This window comes from Carassius carassius, chromosome 38, assembly GCF_963082965.1.
Source record: "Carassius carassius chromosome 38, fCarCar2.1, whole genome shotgun sequence".
Taxonomy (NCBI): Eukaryota; Metazoa; Chordata; class Actinopteri; order Cypriniformes; family Cyprinidae; genus Carassius; species Carassius carassius.
Genome location: NC_081792.1, coordinates 6,392,282 through 6,418,093, shown reverse-complemented (window position 1 = coordinate 6,418,093; position 25,812 = coordinate 6,392,282). Strand labels below are relative to the sequence as shown.

At 39.1% G+C, this 25,812-nt stretch overlaps 1 protein-coding gene across 1 annotated transcript in view; it reads left to right on the top strand.

Annotated features, from left to right (window-relative positions):
- The window catches only part of timeless (timeless circadian clock), a 150,651-nt gene that overhangs the window by 70,730 nt on the left and 54,109 nt on the right, over positions 1-25,812 (top strand). The window contains exons 9-14 of the mRNA XM_059529031.1: positions 9,432-9,519; positions 9,598-9,774; positions 9,861-10,078; positions 10,363-10,466; positions 10,651-10,820; positions 21,508-21,627. Coding sequence (XP_059385014.1) covers positions 9,432-9,519; positions 9,598-9,774; positions 9,861-10,078; positions 10,363-10,466; positions 10,651-10,820; positions 21,508-21,627 — 877 coding nt within the window. The remainder of the gene's footprint in view (positions 1-9,431; positions 9,520-9,597; positions 9,775-9,860; positions 10,079-10,362; positions 10,467-10,650; positions 10,821-21,507; positions 21,628-25,812) is intronic.

Genomic DNA, 25,812 nt, shown 5'->3' with positions numbered 1-25,812 from the left:
TGTGAGAGAAAGTGACAGCGAGTCGTGCACCTTCACACTAGAGCTCACAGTACATAAAACACAGGTGCACTGCGCGTCCATTGAGAACTGCTTTGTTCTTTATCAACCAAAGCTGGTCACGGGAGTGCCGCACTCGCTATCTTTCTATTCACTTTTGCTGTTTAACCAGCGCGAATGAGGAGGAGACGGGCACTGCGGGCACGTGTGGTGTTTGTCAAGGTGCCTTTGGAGAGACGTGAAAGTGACAGCTTGGCTAGTATCGGTGTATCGATACTTAGAGAAATTAGTATTGGTATCGTTCAGATATTTGAGTATCGATATTTATCGAAATACCAATATTTTTGACCACTCCCTTCAACACTTCACATTATAACTGTATATTCTGTATACCGTATTTTCTGCACTATAAGGGGCACCGGATTATAAGGCGCACTGTCGTTTTTTGAGAAAATTAAAGGCTTTTAAGTGTGCCTTATAGTGCGGAAAATACGGTAGTTTAGAAGATGGTAATAAAACATGACAAGAACTCATAGTTTTACTGTGTCAGAGCAAATTAATATTGATAATGTTAGATAACTTTGATAGAAAGGTATGTAATGGATTACAATTAACTAAAAATTATTCAGACAGCTGGTATCTTGACAGTATTTACTATCAATAACTATCAATACTTAATCGGGCAACCCTTAGCCTTAATGACTGCCTGTAGTCCTCCTAGGCATGCTGTCTTCCAGGTTCATGCAAACCTGAACTTCAATTTATTCACCAGACTTGGTCTAAATAATTTTTGGTCCCAAATTTTTGGCTTAAAACACATCTCTTCCATCTTTATTTGACCCTCTAACTTTAAAGGGTTAGTTCACCCAGATAGCAAAATTGTTGTAATTTATAATGTAATTTATAACTTACCCTCAGGTTGTTCCAAACCCGTAAGACCTCCGTTTATCTTTGGAACACAGTTTAAGATATTTTAGATTTAGTCCGAGAGCTCTCAATCCCTCCATTAAAGCTGTGTGTACGGTATACTGTCCATGTCCAGAAAGGTAAGAAAAACATCATCAAAGTAGTCCATGTGACATCAGAGGGTCGGTTAGAATTTTTTTGAAGCATCGAAAATACATTTTGGTCCAAAAATAGCAAAAACGACGACATTATTCAGCATTGTCTTCTCTTCCGTGTCTGTTGTGAGAGAGAGTTCAAAACAAAGCAGTCTGGATATCCGGTTCGCTAACGAATCATTCAATTCACCAAATCGAACTGAATCGTTTTAAACGGTTCGCATCTCTAATACACATTAATCCACAAATGACTTAAGCTGTTAACTTTTTTAATGTGGCTGACACTCCCTCTGAGTTCAAACAAACCCAATATCCCGGAGTAATGCATGCACTCAAACAGTACACTGACTGAACTGCTGTGAAGAGAGAACTGAAGATAAACACCGAGCCGAGCCAGATAACGAACAATAGACTGACTCGTTCAGTTAATAATTCTAAATGAACTCCATTATTTTGACAGAAGACAACAAAGAATAGTTTTCATATAGCGTGTCGATTCAGCGTGGTAAGACTCTCGCTCTCTCTCTCTCTTTGCATGTGTGAGAAACAGCGCTAGCTTGTGCGCCTTCACAAAGAGTTTACAGAGCATCAAATACAGGTGCACTGTGCGTCCATTGAGATGAACTGAAAAGTTTAGATCGCTTGATGGCGAGAGAACTCTGAAGCTCAGATGCTGAAATTAATGCAAGCGTCATACGCTTCAGTCTATGTAGTAAACAAACCCGCACGTCTCTGCCATTCATTAATTCACACAGAGACGCGCAGAACACGGATTCATATTTCAAACAACTTTTGCGGCTTAACATTTACAGATACTGGTCCATATGGAGATTTGATTTGATTAATTTATGCTAACTTTGACAAATTCCATGACTGTCCATATTAAAATGTAAGTTTCATTTTCATGACTGGATTTTGAGATTCCGTCCTCGTTTTCTGCTTCGCGGAAATCATAGCGCTCAACCGGGTTTGAACGGGACCTCGGTACTACCGGTAATTAAAGAAACCTGGTACCGTCACATTTAAATTTTTTTAGTACCGACTTGGTACCAAAGTAGCGGGTCTTTTGACAACACTAGTGTCCTGCACCCAGTGAAAAAAAAACATCTGGTCTTTGAATAATTGTTGGTTTAACTGTATATCCTTCAGTTATTTTCACACTTAATTATGCACATTAAAATATTTCTTTCATTAAAGAAAGCAATCCGCGAGCGCAGAGAGGCGAGACTCATGCTCTCACAAAAGCAGCATGAAGTCTCAGTGAGTGCAGCCTCGGCGTGGGGTTTTCCCAGGCAGAAAACACACTCACCATGGCCTTCGTCATCATGCAGAGGGGCTCTGCATGTGCACTGCAGCCAGTCGGTGGTCTCAGCTGGTCCGCTGCGGTGCCTCTTCGACGGCGAGAGCTCATTCCAGGCGAAGGCGTTCAGCAACGATCCAGCGAAGTGAAGTCGTCGCTGAAGGAGTAAGATCTGATTTCCTCTGGCGATTGCCTGCTTATATAGCCATTCGCCCCGCCCATTTTGGCGGGCTTTGGCGCGCTGCATCGCCACAGGCTCACGCAGCTACGCAGCGCTGTCATTGGTTTAAAAAAGTTTACAGATTAAACCAATGGCAGTGCAGTTGCACTGCGTTATTGAAAAAAGGCTTCAGTATCAAGAAAAAAATGAGCTTTTCCCCCATACGCAGTATGAGTGAAGTATCGAAAGGGAACTGCTTTTAGATCTTTGTTTCAGTTGTTTCTGTGATGTACTGAAATATAATTACAAGCACTTTTATATGTTTCCAAGGCTTTTATCGACAATTACATGACATTTATGCAAAGAGTCAGTATTTGCAGTGTTGGCCCTTCTTTTTCAGGACCTCTGCAAATCGACTGGGCATGCTCTCAATCAACTTCTTTTATAATCACTTCTTGGAGTTTGTCAGAATTAGTGGGTTTTTGTTTGTCCACCCGCCTCTTAAAGGATTGACCACAAGTTCTCAATGGGGTTAATTAGGGGAAGTCGTGGCCTAATGGTTAGAGAGTCGGACTCCCAATCGAAAGGTTATGAGTTCGAGTCCCGGGCCGGCAGGAATTGTAGGTGGGGGGAGTGCATGTACAGTTCTCTCTCCACCTTCAATACCACGACTTAGGTGCCCTTAAGCAAGGCACCGAACCCCCAACTGCTCCCCGGGCGCCGCAGCATAAATGGCTGCCCACTGCTCCGGGGTGTGTGTTCACAGTGTGTGTGTGTGTGTTCACTGCTCTGTGTGTGTGCACTTCGGATGGGTTAAATGCAGAGCACAAATTCTGAGTATGGGTCACCATACTTGGCTGAATGTCACTTCACTTTTTTTTTAAGATCTGGGGAGTTTCCAGGCCATGGACCCAAAATTTCAACATTCTGGTCCCCGAGACACTTAGTTATCACTTTTGCCTTATGGCACGGTGCTCCATCGTGCTGGAAAATGCATTGTTCTTCACCAAACTGTTGTTGGATTGTTGGAAGAAGTTGCTGTTGGAGGGTGTTTTGGTACCATTCTTTATTTATGGTTGTGTTTTTGGGCAGAACTGTGAGTGAGCCCACTCCCTTTGATGAGAAGCAACCCCACACATGAATGGTGTCAGGATGCTTTACTGTTGGCATGACACAGGACCGATGGTAGCGCTCACCTTTTCTTCTCCGGACAAGCCTTTTTTCCAGATGCCCCAAACAATCGGAAAGAGGCTTCATCTGAGAATATGACTTTGCCCCAGTCCTCAGCAGTCCATTCACTATACTTTCTGCCGAAGATCAATCTGTCCCTGATGTTTTTTTTGGAGAGAAGTGGCTTCTTTGCTGCCCTTCTTGACACCAGGCCATCTTCCAAAAGTCTTCGCCTCACTGTGCGCGCATATGCGCTCACACCTGCCTGCTGCCATTCCTGAGCAAGCTCTGCACTGGTGGCACTCCGATCCCGCAGCTGAATCCTCTTTAGGAGACGATCCTGGCGCTTGCTGGACTTTCTTGGACGCCCTGAAGCCTTCTTTACAAGAATTGAACCTCTTTCCTTGAAGTTCTTGATGATCCTATAAATTGTTGATTTATGTAATTCTCAAAACCTTTGGCCACGACTGTATGTGTATGCAATGCAGAAGCAGCATAGAGAGCGCATTATTGTAACGCGAAAGCACATTAAAATAATGCACGAGCGCGAATCTCTCCGGTCACACGCAGATTTCCAGACGTGCTTGCTCAGATACATGCTGCTCTCGCGCAGAGAGTGTGCTCACTTAAAACGTGTCTCCTCTCACTTAAACTCACAACTCTCTCTATGCTCGTGTGCTAGATATTAATTATTTTCAGATGTTTTTATTTCTAGCCTTTTACCGCGTGCAGTGTGAACGCTCTGATCCGTTAACATGGGCTCGGAAAAAAGGCGCATCACAGACGGTGTGTGAACCTGGAGTTAGGCATATGCCCAGTCTGTTCTGTTCTCACGCTAGGCGCTGCATTCTGATTGGATCGGATAGCATACTGCGGGAGGTCAGGGCCGCGGAAAATTATGCTATAAAGCGATTTAGAAATCGTGCACGCTCAAATCGTTATTTTATGATGATTTCTATTAATCACACAGCCCTAGAATGAACTGGCAATGAACAGAAAATAACTCGGGCTGGCACCGCTCAGCAAAACGGGAAAACCAGATCCAGGCAGAGCTCAGCAGCAGGTAGACAGTCAGCGGAGCAAGCAGTCAGGAGGAAACATGTTGACAGCCATTTATGTTGAGCCTATTGACAGCCATTTATGCATGTTTGAATTTGTTGAGCATATGCAGCAAAAATATCTAAGATAAATTGGCGTATTATTCTTAAACCAATCAGTGAGCTCGAATAGTGGAAGCATAGTTACAGCTTATTTTTTTTAATTATATATATGAAATATATTATTTATTTTAATAGTAATTGGCGGCCCACCTGCAATACCCACAGGTTGAAAACCACTGCTCTATCACAATTGTGTATTTATCTAGTAACATATTTTATCTGTCGTCTCGTATCGAGAGTTTAGCTCCAAGTAGCATATCATCAAAATATAATAATGATTTTTATTCGGGAGCTTTTATAAAAATAGAGAGCATCAGCGCTGCGGATCATTTCAGAAAGATAACAGCTATAACAACAGCATTAAACACTTTTTTAAAATAAGTTGAGCTCAAAACTCACTTTCAATCAGCAGCGAGTGTTTGAAATAACTTGATCTGATGTGGATTATAATCACCATACAAGGCAGAAATATTTATAAGCAATGCAAAAGTCTTTTTTTTTTTTTTTTTGAGAAGGATAAACTGACAAAAATGCTCAACTCACGGTCTTGAGCTGGTCGCTCAGTAGGCAAAAAAAAACAAAACAAAAAACAAACAAACTTGAATTTAACAAACATAAAATGTTCCAATCGTAATTTTTGAATTAAATGAATAAAGATTTACGGCCGGGCCGTGCAAGGCTCTATATTAGTTCCCTCGTTTCAATTAAAAGCCCCTCTTCAGTTTGGTGGGTCCTTATAAATACTACCTACTTTTTTCATGCAAGGTAGCAAAATCTGACAGGGTATCAGAGATTGACAGAACACCAGACCGGAGTCTGAGTCTACAGGCCAGCGAGGGAAGGGAGACAGTGTCAGAGGGTACTTCCAATAACTAGAACTGTGGACATGCTCATTTTTTTTTAATAAAAATATGAAATAGGTTATTTTGATAAATACAGACATTAAAATTAATGTTCAAATTAGTGTTTTAGCATGTAATGTGTTTTAAGCCTAATATTCATGTCTGAATTAATCTGTTCTAATCTTAATCTATAAACTTTTAAAAAAATGTTATGAATGTTCATGCTCATTTTAAAAATAGAAATGTCATAGGCTCCTACAGCCTTGTGAGCAGTTGATAATAGATGGACTGTTATGTTAATAAATGTTGTCATTCGGTTATGTTATATTAATGTTTCATCAATCATACAACCATCAATTTGCTTGGGTTAGGATAGGCCTTTCTCTAATATATTAAACAGTTTATTATTATACAGATTGAAAATCTGAATAGTCTCTCTCCCTCTCTCTCTTTTTATGGGTATGCGTTTATGCGTGTGTGAGTGCATGCCCTGGAGGGGGGTCATTATCGACTACTAATCGAATAATCCCCAGTGATTATCGATTATTATTTTTGCTTGAAATGCACATCCCTACATTCAAGTCAGTGTTTTTAAATCTGAAGTATCTCTGTACATTCTTACAGTGCAGAAACCCTAGACATTTTTTCAATGTCTGGAATTTCCCTTACATATTAAAAAGCTATGTTCATTATAGTAGCAAACATCATGAACATGATAAACATCAGATGGACACGACCTCAACATAAATGAAACAAATGACAATGTGGTCATTCTGAAATCTGAAGAAAGATTTATTCTTTGTGTACACACATAATTTTGTTATAGTGTTTTTATCTGTATAGTAGACACTAACTGCAAATGTTTCAACAATGAATTTGTTAACAGCATTCATTTTAAAGCAGGTAACGATTTAAATGTTTTAAAGTGTTCCTGTGGCTCAGCAGTAGAGCATTGTGTTAGCAACGCAGAAGGTTATGGGTTTGACTCCCAAGGAACACGTTAGGTAAAAAAAAAAAAAAAAAATGAATGCACTATAAGTCGCTAAGTGTCTGCGAAATGCATATATATAAATAGTGGTTAAATTATTAATTTAGCATGCAATATTTTACTTGAAAATTGTAATGCTATATATTTTTGTTTACTAATTTCAGAATAATTATGTACACAAAGAAATAGGTTTTATTTTGTTGGATCAGTTACTGGTGTCGGAAATGCGCAGCAGACACACCCACCCACCTAAATATTTTAAATGTATCACTTATCCTGCCCAAAAAGACCATAAACATTACAGATAACATCCAGAGTAAACATTTATTTACTTACACATAACACAAACTAATCCCATTTGACTAATTTAGGTGATCGGGTGACGACAGCAAATTCCTGGTGATTCAGCGGTGCTCTCTGACGGAAGGGAATAGTAAGATGGCAGATCAAATACTTCCGGTGGCTTCACTGCCTGTTGGCAATTTAGAACGCAAGGAGCGATCCAGTCATATATAGATCAGTTATTGCATGTGCATGAATGATCATGTGACCTGCATTTTCAGGTGTGTAGTGTGGACTGAGAACGTTTCTGAAATGCAGTAAAAATGCATGTGTAGATGAAAATCATTTTCATTTTAAAATGAAAATGCAGCAGCAACCTTTTTTTTTTTGCATCATTCAGAGATATCCTGAAAAGCTTTCATCAGTCATTATCGGGATTTGATTTCTTATTTTTGCAATAGCTAATTTTATTTTCATTTAATGTTATTTCTACATCACATAAAATTCAGTTTTAGCGAATCAATGATTGTTGCTCGTTCTTTACAATGTTTCCATGGGTCCTTAAGTCTTTTTAAGCTGTATTAAATTTAAGGCCATAAAAAGTCTTAATGATACAAGTCTTGATTATGATTTCAAGAGACTGTAAATTTGTGAAAAGGAATGACTAGAATTGCTATACAGCTTTATTATTAAACTTCAAAGGGCATTGATTTCATTAAATAAACATGAGCACAACACTTTTTAAGAAAGATGCGTTCCATTCGATCGTAAGTAGATTGCAAATTTGACTTCACAGGCTGTTCAGCCATCTTTAGAGCTGGTCTAATGGTTTTTCGAAAAATCTTTTATGCAGTTTTTAAAGTAGCTGTCCTTCAAAGTTAACAGTCTGTGAAGCTGTTAATCAAAAAATTGCATGATAAAGATATTGTTTCTTAAAAGAAAGTCAACTCTGAAATGCCTTAACAAGTCGTCATATTTTTGAATCTTCTGCCGGTTACGTTTAAATAATCCCGGCCTGCCCACCAAAGGCGAAAACTCTGACCTGCCCACGAACACTTCCGCTAGTTAGTGTATTTACATCATATCAAGAAGACGCTGTGTTTTCAACCTCGCTGGGCATTCTAACAATTCCCATACGTGAAAGTAAATAATAATAATAATAATGAATGCAATAAAACTTCTGTCACATCACATAAAGTACCACAAACAAAGTTTAAACTCACATTGAGAAACGTCCTGATCAAGTCATGCTTGTGATGGAGTTTCCGGTAGAGCGACTGTTTCTGTATTATCCTTGGGCTAGAAGTGATAAGGTAATATAGATGCCCTTTTTTTAACCTTATAGAATCTTTGTTTACAAGTAACCCTCCGAAGCAAAAAATGTATTATGGTAATAGGCATTTTTTTTCTGCATTTGTATACAGAAAGACCAGTCACAGACTTGGCCAGCTGACAAATTAGAGCAGAGTAGGCTTATGGAAGGGAGGAGTTTACAGACCATAAGTTCCGAACTGCTTCGAATGAACGGTTTTGAAATAATTAAAAAAGATTCTAATATTAAATGTATATTTTGAGAATATTACAATGCATTTAAACCTGTTGTAGGGGACTCCTCAATATTAGGACACTTTAAAATACCACCTAACCTGCTCTTTAAGTGAGATTCCAATCCAAAGAGAGTGAACATGTTCAGTTTGAAAGGCCCTGCGAATGGCATAGGGAATAAGAGAACATTGATACATCACTGCACAGGAAGTGGAGAGCGAAAATCAAAAAATGGCTTTGGTTTGAACTATTCTTGCCAACTATATTTCAGTCACCTTTCCAGGCAAAGCATGCAGAAAAATAGCCTATTCCATTCCCTGGCCAGTCAATCGGTGCATCTCTATTTTTTTTTCTCTGTTGCACTGATTAAAGGCTGTAACTAATATCATTAGAGGTGCTGTATGTAGGATTGACACCGAGTGGTTGAACTAGGTATTGCAGTCAAAATTCTAAATTTCGGAGAGGGTTTTTTTCACCCGGCACCTCGTCCTCAGACTTGACGCGCGCACACAGGTTGCCAGATTGACGACACCAACAAGAACAAGTGCACTGGACGATGAATGAAATGAATTGCGATGTTTTCCGCCAACTGGCAACCTGTGGTAACGAAATACAGTTGGGTAAACTGGCAGTGGGCGGGTTTCACAAACCAGAGACAGACATTCCGGCCCAGAACGCACATTTTCAAAGGAGAATAACTGACTGTAGCATTGTTTTCCAGATAAACAAATATGTTAACTTATCATGTTTCTAAAATATCTGCATACATATTATGTTATGTTATTCATTTATGCTTTCATAGTCAAAACTTACATACAGCACCTTTAAGAAACTGTTTTGAAAATGTATATCTTTTCATTTCATATTGTTTCATATAGTTCCCACACATAAACCAACTAGACAATAATTTTGTCTCTTGTTGACAGGCACTCTCGTTTCCGTGGCTCTTATGTCATTCAAGGACTGAAGGCCATTGGGGAAAAAGATGTGATTTTTCACCAAGGACTTCACAATGTTAGTATCACTTTAAAAATTGAAAAAAACATTTTACCACAGTTTTATTAACATGTTTTTTTTGTCTTGAATCTGAAGTTTAAGAACTATTCTCATGATGTGGGTAAGCCCGTGAGGCGTGTACCTAAACGCAAACAGATGGCTCAAGACTCCGAGAACCAACGACGCTCAGCGTTGAACGTACGGCTCTTCCTGCGTGAATTTTGTATCGACTTTTTGGAGAACTGCTTTAATCGACTTATGTACCTTGTGAAGGTGAATAAGACCACATCTATATCACTGAAACTCAAATATATCTGTCTAGAAGAGTTTTTCCATCATATACCTTGTTTTTTGAGCAGGAGGGGTTGATCCGTGAACGGGCCCAGCAGCATGATGAGACATACTATCTGTGGGCTATAACATTCTTCATGGCCTTTAATCGTCATCAGAACTTCAGACCAGATGTGGTGTCTGAGACCATAACCACCCGTACCTTTCATTTCATTGAGAAGAACATCACCAACTACTATGAGATGATGCTCACTGACCGGAAAGATGCCACATCATGGTCTCGCAGGTTGGATTTGTAATTTCTGTTGGTTAAAGCTTTTTCCAAGAACTGTTGTTGCTTAAATTTAAAAAAGTGAACTGAACTGAGCAATAGGAAACTGTCATTTGCGATTTAAAAATTACTTTAAAAAAATGTTCTTCCCTTTTTTTTTTCTAACATCATTTCCGTGTAAGAAACTAAGTCCTGTTGAACCATAAGTACCAACATCTACATATGACCATTTAAGAAAGTTAATATAGCTTAGTGAAGCAAAGTCCACTTAATATTAATTGGTTATTTTCTCTCTCCAGGATGCACTTGGCTCTGAAGGCATATCAGGAACTGCTGCTGACAGTAAATGAAATGGATCACTCAAAGGATGTAAACATCAAACACAGTTCCAATGTCATAAAGAGTAAGTTTATTTTTTCCCACTTTCTTATTTTTAACTTATCTCTCTCTGCTTATTTTAAAATAATAGATTTGATCATTGACAGTTAGAAATGTTTCTTTTTCCTCTGAGTTTCATTTTAATATTTAGGTAGTATACCCATATTTCTGTTCCTCATCTGTCACTTGTTTGCTTTTGGTTGGTGCAGGTAATATCTTTTATCTGATGGAGTTCAGGGAGATTTTTCTGACTCTCCTACGTAAATATGATGAGCGAATGCAGCCTCGCTCATTTCTCAGAGATCTAGTGGAGTCCACACATCTGTTTTTGAAGATGCTGGAGAGGTTCTGCAAGGGTCGAAACAGTCTGGTAGTACAGGTGAGAACTGAGACTGATTTAGAAAAGAAGAAAGAAAGTACATTGTGACATTTGCCAAGTATGTTAAACCCATCCAAGTGCACACAAACAGCAGTGAGTAGGGAAAACACACCATGAACACACACCCGGAGGATTGGGCAGCCATTTTGCTACAGTGACCGGGGAGCAATTGTGGTTTCTTTGTCTTGCTCAAGGGCACTTCAGCCATGGGTATTGAGGGTGGAAGAGAGTGCTGTTCATTCACTCTCCTCACCGTCCTACAGTACAACTCCTGCCAGCACTGAGACTCGAACCTGCGACCTTCGGGTTACAAGTCTGACTCTCTAACCATTAGGCTACAGCTCCGCCTATATATTTGGAGTCAAATTATATGTGGGGAAAATGTACATGTATTGACATTTATGACAAAACGTTGAACGTACGGCTCTTCCTGCGTGAATTTTGTATCAACTTTTTGGAGAACTGCTATAATCGAGTTATGTACCTTGTGAAGGTGAATAAGACCACATCTATATCACTGAAACACAAATATATCTGTCTAGAAGAGTTTTTCCATCATATACCTTGTTTTTTGAGCAGGAGGGGTTGATCCGTGAACGGGCCCAACAGCATGATGAGACATACTATCTGTGGGCTATAACATTCTTCATTGCCTTTAATCGTCATCAGAACTTCAGACCAGATGTGGTGACTGAGACCATAACCACCCGTACATTTATGACAAAACGGCCCGCGCAAAGGCTGCATGTGAGGCTGACAAAGACGTGCTGTTTAATGTGTTTGACATGTGCTGTTTTGCTTCATGCATAACTTACATTTCACAGATATATTCTCCATCTGTAAATGTAAAAAAGCCTTTTTGCACTTTGTTTAATCCAAATACAAGATACAGAGATATAGGCTACAGTATAATGCAAATCAACCCAAAAAATACTGTGTCCCCAATGCCCAATGGAACCACAGAATTTGTGTTGCAGAACTAGTTTTTCTAGACCAGGGATAGGCAACTTTGGTCCTGGAGGGCCACTGTCCCGCAGAGTTGAGCTCCAACCCTAATTAAACACACCACAAGGCAATCAGTGTTTTCAGGATTACTAGATAGATACAGGCAGGTGAGTTTTTATGAGTGCTGAAGCTAAACTCTGCAGGATAGTGGCCCTCCAGGACCGGAGTTGCCTATCCCTGCTCTAGACACTTCATGGAAACTGGTGTGAGTGCCAAAGGTCTAAAAATCATTCGTTATGATTGTATTAGTTTTTTCGGGACTGGCACTCTAATAAAGCACCTGAAGGGTTAGTTCACCCAAAAATTTAAATTAGCCTAAGTTTTACTCTCCTATGAATCAGCTTCTGCCTATGACAGATACCGGAAGTGAGAAAAAAAAATTGTTTATTACGTTTGAAATTAGGGCTGAATATAGTCGATATTATCGACAAATATTTTTGTTGTCGAGTAATCGTTAGATTTAATTTTACCTAATTTAGAGCCTGCAATAATGCGGTTTGACCAGTGTGGCGCTGTAGCGCAAGACTAATTCAGCCCTCCTCGATGCAATTCAAGAGAAGAGATACAGCGAGCGCTCAGCACTGCTTCAGAGAAATGCACCCGAGCCGAACTGAAAGGCATTTGGATATGAAAATATGATGCGTGCTTTTCTCTCAATAACGAAACAAGCAACAACACCACCACAAATATCAGAGCAGTGTGAAAGCAGCAGTTAAAAATGCATCTTATTACACCGATGTGGATGTTTGCGCGAGCTCGGTAAAGCATTCACGTAACGTCTATAGTATTTTATGCAATAACTTAAATCAAGCAGTTTTACGGTATTAAACATTATTATATATTTGATTAAAGTGATAGTTTGGTTTGCAGAGATCAAAGCTTAATCTAGATCAGGACTGTTTTGATTATCATAACCCAGTAAGGTATTTTAGGAGAGATTACTCTGTACCAGTCAAAACTTTTTTAAATGGTAATGTTAAGATTTTTAATGTTTTTTTTCTAAAATAAAACATCTAATCACTTACCTTTAATTTGTTTCTTATCCATATTATATACTTACGAAAGGAGATGTTAGGCAGAATGATGTGTCATTCAGTTAATTTTAGTAATTAAATATAAGTAATTAATATAGTACTTAAATGTTAAATAAGAAGGTTTCTCAGTCATCTCATTTTGTGTCAAATATTATTTATATATAATTTATTTGTATAAATTAATTGTATAATAATTGTAATTAAATAATATTATTTCTCAAAGCTGAAGTGATTAGACTCTTATTTAATGCGTATAACAATATTTTAACTAATTGCAAGAGCTGAATAATCAATCAAATTCTACTGATTAATCAGTGGAATAATCGACGATTAGTCGATTAAACGCTCTAAATAATGGTTAGATTAATCAATTATCAAAATAATAGTTTGTTGCAGCCCTATTTGAAATATGGCTATTTGTCTCATGAAAATGCATGGATTTGCTACAGGAGGCCTTTATTCATGCCCCGGAGCCATGTAAGGCCTGCTTTATCTTGTTGACTGTTCAACAGAAACACCCGCTGACTGCAATGATAGAGCTTTGAATAGACAGGAAAATTTATAATATAACTCAGACTGGATTTGTCTGAAAGTAGAAAGTCATATACACCTGGGATTCCTCTAGGGTGAGTAAAACACAGGCTAAATTTCATACTTGGGTGAACTAACCATTTAAAGATGCTAAAGATACAGATTTTGATAATCACGTTCCCATTGAGGCCATCCTTAAAAATGTTCTTGTTTGCTGTAACCCGACCGACCCTCTCAATTTAGGACTGACTCAAATGTAAAAAATTTTTTGCTTTTAGTCCAACCAACTTGCCGGTTGTAAATTTGCGTTAAGACAGACCAATTTTTTTTTTTACTCTTCAAACAATTAATACAACAGCAATAAAATAATATTAATTATATTTTAGTAAGTATTGTAAATATATAAATTGCCTAGGCCTACATACAAACGAAGGCTACGTTCTTTCTTTAAAAATACCCTGTGACATCATCTATGTTTACACTATTGGTTAACGGATGTCACACTATGGCCTGTGCGTTCGCTTCATCTCATACTCTCTCATTCATTGTCAGAGTCAATGGTTCGTGCTTGGTAATGATGGCTGCGGCTGCAGTAAACAAAATGTTTTCGCGGTCACTGTTCAAAGTTATTTGGGTTCGGGCACCATAATACATCAAAAAAATTAATTAAAACAGCTCGACATCGCTTTAACTTGGCACAAAGTTCTGGAAAAACTGCCCAGATCTTTTCCCATCCCTTCTCCTGTCTAGTCAAAAACCGTGACCGTGTCGACTGTCACTTTATGTTAGAAAATCTATTGCACAGTCAGTGACGTCACAATATGCTAATTTGTTTAAATTCATACCTACGTAATCACCATCACCAAAATGTACTTTTTTTTTTTTACATTGAAATTTGAAAAAAAAAAAAATTTACCTACCTACAGAACCTTTTTTTTTTTTTACTGTTACTGCAAACCAAAATATTTTTAAAGATGGCCTGAACCAAGGCTTCTGATTTAGAAACACCTAATTCTGGGGGCGATGCAAATAGAAGTACACCAGTCAATAGCTTCTAAAAGTGTCTAATGTATATCGTCTATGGCTTCCTTAAAAATATTCATATTTGTGGCTTCTAAACAGCCTTACAGTTCTGCTAATGTCCACCATGTCCTAACTGTGTCTGGATTTGCTTTTGCTTTGAGCCTGATGTAGGCAGGCTATACAGAATAGCAAGGTGGCCAAAATTCTGCTTGGGGACACCAGTATAAGCAATTCCAATGTTAAAGGGATAGTTCACCCAAAAATCTAAATTATGTCATTAATAACTCACCCTCATGTCATTCCAAACCCGTGAGACCTCTGTTTATCTACGGAACACAGTTTACGATATTTTAGATTTAGTCCGAGAGTTCTCAGTCCCTCCATTGAAGCTGTGTGTACGGTATACTGTCCATGTCCAGAAAGGTAAGAAAAACATCATCAAAGTAGTCCATGTGACATCAGAGGGTCAGTTAGAATATTTTGAAGCATCGAAAATAAATTTTGGTCCAAAAATAGCAAAAACTACTTTTATTCAGCATTGTCTTCTCTTCCGTGTCTGTTATGAGAAAGTTCAAAACAAAGCATTTTGTGATATCCAGTTCGCGAACGAATCATTCGATGTAACCAGATCTTTTTGAACCAGTTCACCAAATCGAACTGAATCGTCTTATGCGTATTGGAGACCTGAACCGTTTTAATCCACAAATGATTTAAGCTGTTAACTTTTTTAATGTGGCTGACATTCCCTCTGAGTTAAAAACAAACCAATATCCCAGAGTAATTAATTTACTCAAACAGTACACTGACTGAACTGCTGTGAAGAGAGATCTGAAGATGAATGCCGAGCCAGATAATGAACAAAAGATTGACTCATTCACGTTGCTGTATATATCCCTCCCAGCTCCAACCATAACAACAGAAACAAGGTACTAAATAAACTGTACCAGCACACCGGTGAGCAGCAGACAGCCCACCTTGATGCCCATCTTAGCTGGGGATTTCAACCATGCAGAATTAAAGAGTGTGTTCCCAAAAATCAACAACACATTAACTTTACAACATGAGGTAAAAACACTTTGAACTTTGTTTACATCACACTGTCGCTTTTCCACTGTCAAGCCAGGGTTTAAAACGGGCCCGGCGGGGCTAACAGCCTTGTTCCTGTAGCACTGAGGCCAAAATAGCTCTGTGTCTCCACCGTCGGGCCAGAAGCTCCTCTGCGCTTCACTAAAACCCGCCCTTTACACGCCTCTCAGGAACAATGTCATGCAACCCCATCATTTCACCAACAAAGAAAAGTTATCAGAAAACGAATAAGAAATAAGTAACTGGAATTAGCGCGATCACAAAACGAACATGATAAAAGCGGCCGTTTGTTTGCATGCTTTAAATATTTAAATCCAAATGCATCCGTTTTACTATAATACTTGATGCATTGATCATAATGAATTAATTTATCAGGATTGAAAAGTAGTCACAGAAATAAAATGTTATTAACATAGTAGGCATGGGCTGGTATGAGATTTTGACGGTATGATAACTTTTCTCTCCACCTTCAATACCACGACTTAGGTGCCCTTGAGCAAGGCATCGAACCCCCAACTGCTCCCCGGGCGCCGCAGCATAAATGGCTGCCCACTGCTCCGGGTGTGTGCTCACAGTGTGTGTGTGTGTTCACTGCTCTGTGTGTGTGCATTTCGGATGGGTTAAACGCAGAGCACAGATTCTGAGTATGGGTCACCATACTTGGCTGAATGTCACGTCACTTTCACTTTCACTTTCACTTTGTGCAAAAATATCATAGTATTGTTACAGCTTTGAAATGTGTTAGATGACTTGGTAAAAAATATATATATTTTTTTCCAGCTGGACACAATATATTTTGTTTTTGAGCAACACAGAATATTAAAAAAAGTAGAATTAATTTTTTTCTTTGTTTTGATTTGTTTCCTAAAAAGAAAAACTGACATGTTTATTTAACCTAAATCTTTAATTACTTTTATATAATTTTTTAAATCATTTAGTTATATAATAATAATAATAATACACATAATTTGATTTAATAACCCAATTTGAAGCAAAAACAGAATGTTCTGACAAGCTTTTGTGAAATTATACCACAAACTTTTCAGAAGACAGTCAGTTTCCCCCAGAAACACATTCATATAAACCCCCAAGTCAATATTGAGGATTTTCTTCCAATGGTTCATGCATCATGAACAGTGAGTGATCTGCCTGCTATAGTATTTTTCTCTGTGCATCTGTCTTCAGCGTCTCTGGCCCGTGTTAACAGGCATTAACAGACTTCATATTTTCACATAAATGACATTTGTGGAAGTCCAGAACAGAGCGTTGCAATAAGGCAAAAAACGGCCGGTTGTCGATCGCATAAAGGCCAAAGTATTTTTTTGGCAATTTGCAGACTGTCGGCATTACGTTATTTTCACCATCAAGAGGGCTTGAGCACAGCCATGCACCTCATGGTACTGCGCATGCGAGTTCATCCGTCCGCACTCATCTGTGGTTGAGGGAAAGCTGTGTGGATGCGGCTGTGCGCGAGACTGAAAAGAACGCTGAATGTGCAGTGTACCCGGGCCTTAAGTTCGGTCATCCAACACACACGTGAGTGACCACTCGCTCGCACCAACAGAAGGAGGAGGGGTCAGGGTTGACTCTACACTGCACTCAGCCTGAGGGATTCCTACTATTTCAGTCTTTGAGGAGACATGTATAGGGAGCATGTCAATGGGAACAGTTCATGCACAGAGCACACTTCTAACGACCTGATGATCTGAATCAGGTGTGTTATTATTGTTACATTATAACAATACCGTGATAATACTGATAACTGTAATAATATTGGTCACTATAATCGTGATAAGAAATTTTCATAACGTTACATCCCTAATTGAGACACTGTGCAGAGGAACTCATTTATGTCTTCACAGACATTTTCAACATCACGCTTAGTCAGGCTGTTGTTCCCACATGCTTCAAAGTTACCACCATCATTCCAGTCCTGAAGAAGCCATCTCCATCCTTCTTTAATGACTACCATCCAGTTGCACTTACCTTTATTCTCATGAAGTTCTTTAAATGGCTAGGCATGCACCACATCATGTCTGCCCCCCCCCCCCCTCCCTGGACCCGTTCCAGTTTGCATATCGATCCAACCTCTCGACTGATGATGCCATCAGTCTTCCCTCCACTCAGCACTCGCTCATCTGGACAAATAAAAGACTCGTACGTCAGAATGCGGTTCATCGACTTCAATTCAGTATTTAACACAATCATCCCTCAACAGCTCATTTACAAACTGGTCCAGCTGGTGCTCAACAATTCGCTGTGCAACTGGCTGTTGGACTTTCTGATCAGAAGACCTCAGGCAGTACAGGTCGGCAGCAACACATCCAGCACCATCACACTGAACACTGGGGCCTCACAAGGATGTTTGTCAGCCATATATCTTGACACTGCATATTAATTTGCTGGAAGAATTAATTAATTAATTGTCCAGCGACTCACTCAAAAAGGCAGTCACTTGTTGTTTAAAATTGGTTGAGATGTTAAACGAATCACGATAAATTTGGGGGTGTGAGTTCACTGAAAGGGAGCATCACTGAAAGGGAACTTACTGTCTTTAGAAAAATCTTGATCAAATTTTCTTTTCATCGTGTCTCTGTATAATGCTTATTAAAGCAGCCTTAGTAAAGCTGCTTTTAGGGCTGTGATGCTTGCTGTGACAACCGTGTCACCCCCAGGGTTGTCTACTGCCACCAGCGGTAGTCCACGTGATGTCACACACTCTAGCAAGCATAATACAATATTTTGTATACAGTGTAATAACAGTAATAGTTGCAAATTCTATAGTAAGTCTACGGTAATTCACAAATTACCTGAATCGCCATACACAGCGTTTCCTTTAGGTTGGCAGGTTTAAGCACAGGAAAATACAGTTTATGCATTCAGCTAATTAACTTAGTGTTGGGTGATGGACCTTGTTGGGAAACCAAATACTACATCGCTGACCTGGAGCCATCTCCATTTATGTCACCCATCTGCGTTTGCACAAGTTCCCGTAATCGCAAATACCTGGCTGGTCAGGTTTGGTGAGGCTTTCTCCAAACTGGCCAAATACAAAAGAGAGAGCGATAAATAAAAGATGTTAAAAAGAAATATGGCAATGATTCCTATTTCAAAGAGAGCGTGCAGATGAGAAGTTAATGAGCTTGCTTGTTGGGGGAAAAGTAAACCGTACACAACATCGCCGCATTGCAACAGGTTTAGTCTGTCGAGTGTCTACACAGGACATTTGAACTCTGTGTCAATACCTCATAGACCAGACGGGGGATTTATCATGTCGTGTCATGATGCATTCAGTGTAGCATCACTGATTATCCGTATTTTCTGGACTACAAGTCACACTTTTTTCATAGTTTGGCTGGTCCTGCGACTTATAGTTAGGTGCGACTTATCAAAATTAATTTTACATGAACCAAGAGAAAACATTATCGTCTACAGCCGCGAGAGGGCTCTCTATGCTGCTCATTGCTCCTGTAGCCTCTCCCTGAAATCATAGAACGCCCTCTCGCGGTTGTAGATGGTAATGCTTTCTTATTGGTTCTTGGTTCTAAATAAATCCGACTTATAGTCCAGTGTGACTTATATATGTTATTTTCCTCGTCATGACGTATTTTTGGAGTGATGCGACTTGTACTTAGGTGCGACTTAGTCCAAAAAATAAGGTATAATGAATATTCTGTCATGCTGCGTCGCTCGGATCTGTTACAGGGTGTATTTAACTTTCTTATTTAGGCTACTGTCTTGTTTAACTGTATTATTTCTTTGATTTTTTAGTGTTTTGGTGGTGGCGTTCACTGACGGAAGTGCTCAAATAAACACGAACTGACGAGTTAAATAGGATGTGTTAGATGAGTGAGACAGTGCTGGGATGATTTCAGAGAAGTGTATAAATATATATATATATATATATATATATATATATATATATATATATATATATATATATATATATATATATTACATGCATGCACCGTTTAAGTCAGCTTTAATCACCTTTTTGGTAATTCCATGACTTAACTGTCCATAACACCATGATTCGATTATGAAAGGATATGCACAAAGGAAGCGCGCACCGGCGACTTTGAGCACAGGATCATTTCCACGCTCGCTTAAAAAGTGTCAAAAAGTGTTAAATAGGCTGGCAACATGCTAAAAACATAATAAAACTTGCTAGCAATGCTTAGCTAAGTGTTAAAGCATGCAACTATTGCATTGAATAAGGAAGTTGCTGTAACTCAGACTAGCAACATCCGATCTGCCATAAACTTCACACGTTTGACAAGCCTCCTGTACTGAACACATCATCATGCCCGTCTTCGGTTATAGTCATAGCGCCACCTGTTGGTAACAGGAAGTGTCATGTGTAACACTGTTGTGGACTCCTTGTAAAATAATAAAAAGCATCAACAAGTGTTAAATAGGCTGGCAACATTTTAGAAGCATACTAAAACATCCTAGCAAAACTTAGCTAAGTGCTAAAACATGCTACTAATGCAGTGAAAAAGGAAGTTGCTGTAACTCAGGCAAGCAATGTCCGATCTTCCCCAAACTTCACAAGTGTGATAGGTGTTATGTTCTGAACAAACACCCATGACCAAATTCAGTAATAGTCATAGCGCCAACTGCCGGTAACAGGAAGTGACAAGGTTAACACTGTTATGGACTCCTAGGAACAAATTAAAAAGTGTCAAAAAGTGTTAAATAGGCTGGCAACATTTTAGAAGCATACCAAAACATCCTAGCAAAACTTAGCTAAGTGCTAAAACATGCTACTAATGCAGTGAAAAAGGAAGTTGCTGTAACTCAGGCAAGCAATGTCCGATCTGCCCCAAACTTCACACGTTTGACAAGGGTCCTGTCCTGAATACATCAACATGCCCAATTTTGGTTATAGTCATAGCGCCACCTGCTGGCAACAGAAAGTGGCATGTTTAACACTGTTATGGACTATTTGCAAAATAATAAAAAGCATCAACAAGTGTTAAATAGGCTGGCAACATGCTAGAAACATAATATAACATGCTAGCAACACTTAGCTAAGTGCTAAAGCATGCTACTAAGGCAGAGAAATAGGAAGTTGCTCTAACTCAGGAAAGCAATGTCTGATCTGCCCCAAGCTTTACACGTTTGAAAAGAGTCCTGTGCTGAACATATCAACATGCCCGTATTCGGTTATAGTCATAGCGCCACCTGTTGGTAACAGGAAGTGTCATGTGTAACACTGTTAAGGACTCCTAGGAACATATTAAAAAGTGTAAACAAGTGTTAAATAGGCTGGCAACATACTAGATACATACTAATACATGCTAGCAACACTTAGCTTAGTGCTAAAGCATGCTACTAATGTAATGAAAAAGGAAGTTGCTGTAACTCAGGCAAGAAATCTCCACCTGTTGGTAACAGGAAGTGTCATGTTTAACACTTTTATGCACTATTTCCAACACAGTAAAATATGCCATTGTGTGCTAATTATACTAGAAATGTTTTCAAACATTCTATCAACACTTACTATGTGCTAAAGGATGCTATTAATACTATGAAACAGGAAGTTGTTGTAACAACTTCATGCATACAATTCCCAATCTGACCCAAACTTCACATGTTTTATAAGAGTACTGGCCTGAACACAACTAAAGGCCAATATTCAATTATAAGTATAGCGCCACCTGTTGGCAACAGGAAATGACTTATTTTATACTAACTTAAACATGAGATGTCTGATCATCCTGAAACTTTGCATGTTTGGTAAGAGTCCTGGCCTGAAGACATTTACATGCCGATATTCAGTTATAATCATAGTGCCACCTTTTGGAAGCAGGAAATGTGGTACCAATATTTACTATTTTATAAGCATATGGCCCAACGTTCACTGTTACTCCTATGTGCACCGGGTGATCGTGACCCGGGTGCTGCTTGCAGCTTTAATTTATTTATTGTTTTGGTAGTAGTGTTGAAATTTGAAATTTTACTTTCAAGGATTGTACAAATAAATTTGTTTTTTTGATGTATAGAAAAAAAGAGTGAAACGAAGGAAACGTAGCCAGAAGACCCTTCACACAGAACCCACAGCTGAAGACCTGGAGCAGACATGGCAGATAGTGTCTCAAGAACTCAGAGCATCTGGCTTTCAGGTAAGTTATAGAAAATCAGTAACAGAAAGAAACAGGATGAGATTTAAAGTTTTTTTTTTTTATTAACAAATAGTTAAGTAAAATCAAACCTACACACACACACAAAATCAGAATCTTTCAGGCTTGTGGGGGTGGGAAGCCGATTATCCTCTCCAGTACCAATGATCCCAAAACACCCTATAAATGTATTATACATTAAAAGACTGGCGATTCTTGTGCCCCCTTCAATTACTATACTCTTTCTCTGCATATGCGGTGAGCAAGGCTGGGGAGTAACGAAATACATGTAACGGTGTAACGTATTTTAAAAACAAAATATGAGTAACTGTATTTCGTTATAATAACATTTGAAATAAGGGGTAATCAGATTACAGTTACATCTGAAAAGTATTTTAGATTACCAGTGATTACTTTTAATTTTGATGTCAAACATTAATATTTAAGTAAACAGTTTGGGGATTTTAAGCAATACAGATTCTGCGTTGAAACAAAAAAACTGTGTGCAGCTATCTTGTTTATTTAGTAACTCGTAAACGTGCATATATGCTCATCACGAAACAAAAAAATCTCCTAGAGGTCACACTTTGCATTCAGTTAACAGATCCAAACGAATCGTGCATGAAATAAAGGTTTATAAAGTCAAACGATAGCTTTGTGCTTTACAGATTAACTTGAAGTCTTTATTCATTCAAAATGTTCAATGATAGATCATATTTGCTCAGTAATGCAAGTTCATGATCCGATTCATGAATAGATGAATCTTTTGAGTCAATCTTTTAAAATAATAATTTATTTTGTTTAACGAAACAAGTGTGGAAACCAGTGGTTCACAAACTGGATATATCTGAGGTGCAGGGCTTGCAAAATCGCTATCCCGGCGTCCTGGGGCTATTGTGTTTTCCAGTCGGGGTCCAAAATTTATATCCGCCCTGACCAACGGGCTATCTTGAACAGTGATGTAAAATTCCTAACTTGATTTGCGTTGTTCACTCACCTGAAGTGGTGAAACGGATCGTAGTTGATCGTTTGCACTTGTTTCTAAATCTTGCCGATTCAAGCGTTTTAAACCATTCGTGCGCATTCGGAGGTTGCACTAATTCAAAGCATGCGCTGAGAGCAGCGTTTCAGACAGTGTGCTTTAAACAGAACTGATTCCTCTTTCACGTATCCTTGCTTCTGAATGAACACATAGACACAAAATTATTTCAAAATAATTGTCTCTGCAAGTGAACGTATACAGTGGAGAAAGAAATCTCCTGTGCATTATTATACTGGATCCGTGCACTCGGTCTTAAAGGAGCAGCAGCCTTTAAATACCAGGCATTCCATTAGTGGCACCTGCTGTCAGAGAGTGACATTTGAGTCTCATTCACAAAGGTAAAATCAGACCAATTTTTTTATTTTTTTATTATACAATCCAAATAACATGTATTTAGCGTTGATTTTGGATCGTAATTCAAATGGTTTCTTCTGATTTAAAATAGAGAACAGACAAATTTTGTTTAAATTTAGATATTTCTTTGTTGTATGATTAATATTATTATTATTTTTTTATTTAGGATTTGTTTTAAAATAAAATATGCAGCATTTTGTCTTTTGTCTAATAATAAAATGACACATTTTCATTTATAATGTGTCTTAAATCTTATTTTGTAAAAAAAAAAAAATATATATTATTTTTTCTTACAAACAAAAATGGGGTGAGCACACTTACATTCTCATTTCGTGTTGTTTGAAAACGGCTCGCTCTCTCTCGGTCTCTCTCTCTCTCTCAATTCAATTCATATTGCTTTATTGGCATGACATACAAAGGTACATATTGCCAAAGCATTGTACATAGCAGGATAGAAACAAACAAAACAAAAATACATATATATTCATAAGAAAAAAAAATTACATGCAAAATAAATCCATATACATTTCTATAAACATTGATGGTACTTCTAATGTACTCTCTGTCTGTCTCTCTCGCGCGGGCGCTCTCTCTCTGTCTCTCTCGCGCGGGCGCTCTCTCTCTGTCTCTCTCGCGCGGGCGCTCTCTCTCTGTCTCTCTCGCGCGGGCGCTCTCTCTCTCTCTCGCGCGGGCGCTCTCTCTCTGTCTCGCGCGCGCTCTCTCTCTCTCTCTCGCGCGCGCTCTCTCTCTCCCTGTCTCTCGCGCGCGCGCTCTCTCTCTCCCTGTCTCTCTCGCGCGCTCTCTCTCTCCCTGTCTCTCTCGCGCGCTCTCTCTCTCTCCGTCTCTCTCGCGCGCTCTCTCTCTCTCCGTCTCTCTCGCGCGCGCTCTCTCTCTCCGTCTCTCTCCGTCTCTCTCTGTCTCTCTCTCTCTCGCGCTCTGTCTCTCTCTCTCTCGCGCTCTGTCTCTCTCGCGCGCTCTCTCAGTCTCTCTCGCGCTCCCTCTCTCTCTGCCCTGTTAAACTTGCATGTGGTTTTCAGTCCTGTCAATTATAAACTTTCACTCTATGATGGTTAAGCTGTGCAATTAATCCGCGAATCACACTGTCAAGGGCAGGGGAGTAGCTGGCCCGTACAGTTAATGAATAACGGATCAACTACGACAGCCTACATCGCACATCCTGCGATGTGACTATCGTGGATTTGTACATTGCGATATCGATGCTTAAACGACAAATCGTGCAGCCCTACATCCCGATATGCTACTAGTTTTTGCTGGTCGTGCTGATTTGTCCACAGTAAAGTTCAGCCAATTTATTTTGGGCTACCAAAACCTGAAGAATACTTGCCCAAAGGGCTACCAGGGATTTTGAAGTTTTGCGAGCCCTGAGGAATGTTTCTCAAAAGCATCATTAATTATGACATTGCTTGCGACCGTATGAAACGAGGCCTGTCAGTTTTGACTCTGTGATTCTTTTGTGCCAATCGCTTCTCCATAGAGAGGATTATCATTACTTAAAGTTTGGTCCATTCATTAAACAAATCTGTTGTATAACTTAGACAACTGTGCCAGTTGTTTTGGCTACTTTTATTATGTGTTTGGTGTGTCTGGATTTGTTTTGAAGCTTGGAATGCAGCATGAAACGGGACAGAATCCCATTCATTATATTCAAATTGAATTTATATTGATTGGAAGATTTAAATGACATGAACTTTTTTTTGTTGTTCATAGAAATTCTGTGAAAAATTTATGTTATTAAAAATAAAATGCAAAGAAAACAAAAATCTTATAGCTAGTAGATATTGGAAAGCATAAAAACAAGACATCAAGTTAATATGTTCCTTTGTGTTACAAAGCTTAAGTATTTCAAAGTAGGGCTGGACGATTAATCGAAAAGTATCGAAACCGAGATTCAGAACCTCTAACCGACGTGATTTTTCCATGTCAGTTATTTCGTTTTTTTAATCCTGTTAATACTTCCCCCTTAAAAGCATACTACCGTCTGTGTAGCCACATGACTCCGTCCAGTCAGTGGCATAAAAGCAAAACACGGAGGTGAATGCCGGTTCATCACAGTGTATTTGTTTTATGGTTTGGACATTGGAATTGTAGGTGTCCGTTAAGGAGGCAGCTTTAAGGCCCGCCCCGGGTATACTTCACATTCCGCGATCTGTTCCGTCTCACACAGCCTCATCCGCACAGCTTTCAGAAGGCGGACGAGCTCGACGAGCAGTACCACTTCTGTCATCATTCACCTCGTGAATGCGGCTGTCCGCGAGCCCTCTTGATGACGAAAATTACATAATGCGGATGGTGTGCGGATGCGGATTGTCAAATTATACTTTGGCCTTTATCAGTGGCGCACGAGATGCGATGACAATATAAAAGTGTCATTGCATTAGAATGTTTTTGTTAACCTATACAGTTAAAGCAACTAGATGCAGCGCTGCTATGATGTTCATTCAAAATATCGAGAATGTGGATAAGATCTTGTTTACGTCAAAACTGAAACCAAGCCATTCCCACAGAACACGTTTCACGCATTTTCTAAAGAGGGGCGTCTTCTATTACCGTATTTTTCGGACTATAAGTCACACCTGAGTATAAGTTGCATCAGTCCAAAAATACGTCAAGATGAGGAAAAAAACATATAAGTCGCACTGGACTATAAATCACATTTATTTAGAACCAAGAGAAAACATTACAGTCTCCAGCCACAAGAGGGCGCTCTATGTCTTCAGTTTAGACTGCAAAAGCAGTCAGCTTTTAAATACGGTACCCTTGCACTCGCGTCT